Below are 5,389 nucleotides of genomic sequence, written 5' to 3' on the forward strand. Positions count from 1 at the left end.
CTGATTGAGATATAGAGTAAGATAGAATCGGTTAATATGTAAAGAAAAATTAGATTATAAGAGAAATAGAAACAAACACCAACATCTCAAACGAATGTAAAACTTGAACTAAAACAACTATAACATCAATTTCTGTGTGACTGACTACCATCATCACAACAACCGCCATCACTATCTGTTTGAACATATGGCAACTACTATTCTAATCATATATATATATATATATATATATATATATATATATATATATATATATATATATATATATATTTTGTTAAGGGTTCTCCGTACCTCTTCATACTCAACCCAACGTCATCATTGAATATTCTGATCTACTTCACAAGCACAAAAGATAAAAAGAAGTACAACCACAAAAAAAAATGTTCAGATTATATATGAACATAAACTATGAATGAGGGAAATTATAATTATCAAACTAGAAATCAACCTCAAAGGTTCGACAAACGCAGAACCTTGATTTGCGGACATATCAGACTCTAGTGACCACTCGGATCTGAAATTAGGGTTTGACCCATATAGAGATTGCACTCCTTTTATGTCATCAATGTTCAAATCAGCCCTCTTATCTCTAGGCCTCAAACTTGGATACATAACAGCCTCTTTCACCGAACTATGAGACAACCCCAGCAAGTGTCCAATCTCATGTGTGGCCACCGACTCCAAGTCCACCGCCACCTCTGACGTGGTCGACCGGAAGTCCACCGCCCACGTCTCGGCTGCGTCGAGGTGGAGCCGGCCGATCTCCGGCGAGAAGGAGTGAGCCAACACTCCAAGCACCCCATCAAAGGGTTCACCATCGCCATGCTCCCCATTGTAAAACCCTATTTTTATGTCCGTGAGTTCAAAGTCACTCACCTCAACGAAACTAACCGGAATAACCGAAGCCCACCTTGTGAATGCACGTTGGAATGCCTCTCTTATCTCCTTCATGCTCAAACTATGGATCATGTTCTCACGGGAGAAGGCATAGGTTAGTGTCATTGGCATGGAACGTGACCAACGTGGTTTTCCCGGGAAAAACACAAAATTCTTCGTTAAGCGCGTTTTGTGAACGTGATTGTGATGATGGGGTGTTGTGTTTGTGTCTGGATCACCGCATCTTGGTGTGATCATTTGAGAAACCGTGTTGGAATCGAGCTTCCCGGTTACTTGGAGTCCAAGGTTTCGTTGGTATCTAAAGAGAGCCGATTCCAAGACGGCATCAAATTCATCACTGAAACTAATGTTGTTGTTTTGTAAGTACCCAAAACGATGCAGGTATCGTTTGAATTGCGATATGCCGGTGATTTTGGTGCCTCTTCCAGCATTGTTAAGGCTATGGATGTTGCGGTTTGTGATGGCTATTTTGGTGGCTGATTGTGTTAGTGTGTGAGCTAGTGTTGGTGTTGTTGAAGCAATGTGTGAAGGTGATAAGAGGAGGAGAATGAAGAAGAGCGTGAAGGAGTATCTGACTGAAAGGAACATGGTGGTTGCTTAGAGGTTGTGGATTTTGGAGGGATATATAGATGAAAGCTTTGATGCAAAGCAATACATATAGAGTCAACTTTATCGAAGAAGGATTAATGAACTAATCATTATAACCATTTTGGAACATATATTGATTTGCATATGATTCATATATGGTTATAGGTACAAGGATAAGACTAATCTGAAATAAGGTAAATAATGGCCAGAATCTACGTGTTCATTGTCATGATTTTTATTAGTTGATAGCTTTTGCATGATTTTATCACCATGGAAGATATTGACGGTTAACTATATCAAAAAAAATGCATTCAACTTCATATAGTTTGAAATAAAATGGAAAGAAAAACCTGAAGTACAGATGTTGAATAAAGAAATGCATTCAATTTCATATACTTATGGATGATTTTATCATCATGGAAGGCTTTTGTACCAGCTTTTTTTCCACACGTGTAATTAAGTGGTTTTTCATGTTTTAATTTATAGAATTTCTCTTTTCTGACAAGCATAGATCCAGTCTTTGGAGATGTCTCAATTATTTTAATCAATGGCTTAAACATACTCCAAATTACTGTATCACTTATTTGAGACATGTATAGCAGACATTCGTTTAATATTTTTTTCATAGCCATTTATAGGTTTGTGTGCTTTATTTTAAGTTTTGGAAAGGTAATTGATTTGTTTTTATACAATTTTGTATGGTTAAATAAATGCATATTATTTCAAATATAATATAGCCTTTAATTTCCTGAATACTACGGTCTGCACTAGCCCTTTTATTTCACTCTCGTGAAATGATTTTTTTTCTCCTTATTATACAGTTCACTTATTATAATAATTTTCTTATAACTTTTCCGATATTTTCTCTTTTGCATTAAACAATACCTCGTTGATAAATTTGTGTCACCTTTCGAAATCGCTTTATGTGTTATGAAGTAACTTAAAAAGCAAAGCAAATTCATTTGAATGGATGCAAGTAGGAGCGAACGACTGAGAACTAAGTTGTCCAATCTTGCAGGTAACTTGTTTCAAGATAAAGTGGCAATTCAGGTCTAACAGACACACTTGTCTAGAGTTGTTTTCTCTTGAAGAAGGGGAAAGACTCGATGCTCTATTCAAGTTAGTTACACTCCATCATTGTTGGTTGTTGGACTTGTCTTTCTCTCACATCTTTCTAACGTATTGTTTACTCAAAGTCCCAACCATATTAAATACATGACTTTTGCTAATCACTGCTCTCAAGAAACTAAAAATATATATATTTATTGTATAAAAGAGGAAATATTTATGATATAATTCACATGAGAATGTAAAAAAAAATTATAAATAATATAATTTTATATATCTTAATAAAAATATTTTTCCTTTTAATTTATAAATTAATATCTTAAAAATATTAACTAGCATTTATCTAAATATATAAGTATGAATAAATAAAATGGACAAACCTTACGAACTGCATGTGTGTTTTATGGCTTTGAACAATGTGAAGAATAATCAACATTTAAATTAGGATTTAGAAAATTAATTCATATGCAAGCCCCCCTGAATATATCGAATTAATTAGAAAATTGATGCTCTATTCTCTCGCCTTCTCAGTAGACCAAAAAACTGTGAAACTGACAAGTTGACTAACGAATTGACATGTCACTTGTACAGGGTAACTAACACATCTGTTTGACTGATATTCGTGAGCGCAGCACAGTAGCATAAGGATAGCAAAAATATCCATATTTACATATATTTATATACCAAACTCAAAACGGATAAAAAAAAAATAGATACCTAAATGGATATCTATGAATAATTTTAAAGCATATATTTGTTATTTGTTAATAAGCGGGGGGTAAATATCAAAATACCCGTCTCATGGTACTCGTTAAATATCTATTATAATTAAATTACTTAAATATTTTTATTTAAATAATTTTGATTGTTCGGTAAAAAAATAATTTTATCTGTGACATGAAAATATTGTACCATATTAACTTTTATTTAGACTTATGAGATTGAATTATTTTAATTTATTAACTTTTGTTTTAACTTGAGATTCAAACCGTTTAAATTTAAATTTACTTTCTAAAATGAATAATCTTAATTTTGACATTTAAATTATTTTTTGAAGAAAATGTTAGAAAATAAAAATAATAATCAAGTTGTATTTTAAAATATTTTGAACTATTTTTTTAGTAAATATTCATGAGTATCTGCGGATAGTTGCATATATTAAAAAATTAGTAAGTGTTTGCTTAACAAGTATTCGCATAGAAACAATATGGGTAGCGAAAACTGTTGAAACTAAGGTTTTTTATGTTTAGGAAAAGTGTTTAGGAATATTGGAGACTTTGAATAGAAACTTGATAGGAAGGAGAATTCTTTATGGAGGAGAGAACTTTGTATTTTTGTTTGATACAAATGTGTAGGATTACATCTCTATTTATACTATTCTAAGGAGAACTCTAGACACACTAATTCTAGAGAGTTCTCAACTCTAGAGATCCAAAGAGTATTCTAGAGAATATTAAAACCATAAGAAATATCTAGACACTCCAAACACTACAAGAATTCTCTAGAAACATGACCCATAATTACTTAAGCCCAAAATAACTAAGTCCAAGGAACCAAATAATTAATTTAGGCCCAAATCAAGTTTATATTTCAACATCCCCCCTTAAACTTGATTTGTGACTCCAAGCATACTCCTTAGCTTCACGAAAGTTTCCAACTTGAGTGGCTTTGTGAAAATGTCGGCAGCTTGATCTTGAGACATCACATACTTCAACTTTACCTCCTTATTCTCAATGCATTCTCTTATGAAGTGGTAACGGGTGTCGATGTGCTTACTTCTTTCATGAAAGACTGGATTCTTTGCCAAAGCGAGTGCTGATTTATTGTCAACACATATTTCCATAGGTTCTTCTTGTGGCATTTTTAACTCTTTCAACAAGTTCCTTAGCCAAATTGCATGACAAACGCATGATGTGGCAGCGACATACTCGACTTCACAAGTTGATAGTGTGACTATTGGTTGCTTCTTTGACATCCAAGTGAAAGCAGTATCTCCCATAAAGAATACAAAACCAGTAGTGCTCTTTCTATCATCCAAGTCTCCACTCCAATCGCTATCACTATAGCCAACAATGTCATAATTGTCAGAAGAGTAATAGTGCAAGCCAAAGTTTGTTGTACCTTTGATGTATCGAAGGATTCTCTTTGCCGCCTTGAAGTGAGTTGTGGTTGGAGCTTCCATGTAGCGACTTACTACTCCTACAGCATAGAGAATATCCGGCCTTGTACATGTCAAGTAACGTAAACTTCCAACCAAACTTTTGTAAAGAGTTGGATCCACATTCTCTCCTTTTTCATGCTTGCTCAACTTGCTGCCACATTCCATCGAGGTGCCAACTGGATTGGCGTCATCCATCTTGAACTTCTTAACGACTTCTTTGGCATAGCCTTCTTGGGTGATGAAAATTCCTTTGTCTTCTTGTTTTACTTCGATGCCGAGATAATATGCCATGAGCCCCATATCCGTCATCTCAAATTCATTTGACATATCTTTCTTGAACTCTTCGAACATGCTTGGATTGTTCCCTGTAAAGATCAAGTCATCTACATACAAACACACAATCAAAATATCTCCACTTTGCGCTTTGATATAGAGTGCATGCTCATATGGACACTTGATGAAGTTCTTGTCTTGAAAGTACTTGTCGATTCGAACATTCCAAGCTCTCGGTGCTTGCTTGAGACCGTACAACGCCTTCTTCAACTTCAAGATTTTTTCTTCTTGCCCTTTTACTTCATAGCCCAGTGGTTGCTCAATATAGACTTCTTCTTCGAGAAAACCATTCAAGAAGGCTGACTTCACATCCATTTGATAGATCTTCCATTTATTTTGGGC

General features: G+C 34.4%; 1 protein-coding gene across 1 annotated transcript; it reads right to left on the reverse strand.

Annotated features, from left to right (window-relative positions):
- Positions 1 to 292: 292 nt before the first annotated feature.
- Positions 293 to 1,614, reverse strand: LOC114418736 (metalloendoproteinase 4-MMP-like). Its single transcript, XM_028384218.1, has one exon. It carries the CDS (start codon positions 1,483 to 1,485, stop codon positions 385 to 387), a length of 1,101 nt encoding a protein of 366 aa, XP_028240019.1. The 5' UTR covers positions 1,486 to 1,614; the 3' UTR covers positions 293 to 384.
- Between the last annotated feature and the right edge of the window lie 3,775 nt (positions 1,615 to 5,389).

The sequence above is a fragment of the Glycine soja genome, chromosome 7 (assembly GCF_004193775.1).
Source record: "Glycine soja cultivar W05 chromosome 7, ASM419377v2, whole genome shotgun sequence".
Lineage (NCBI taxonomy): Eukaryota > Viridiplantae > Streptophyta > Magnoliopsida > Fabales > Fabaceae > Glycine > Glycine soja.

What these genes read in the sequence shown, in the direction of transcription:
- LOC114418736 (XM_028384218.1), bottom strand. Translation starts at nt 1,485, where the DNA reads ATGTTCCTTTCAGTCAGATACTCCTTCACGCTCTTCTTCATTCTCCTC.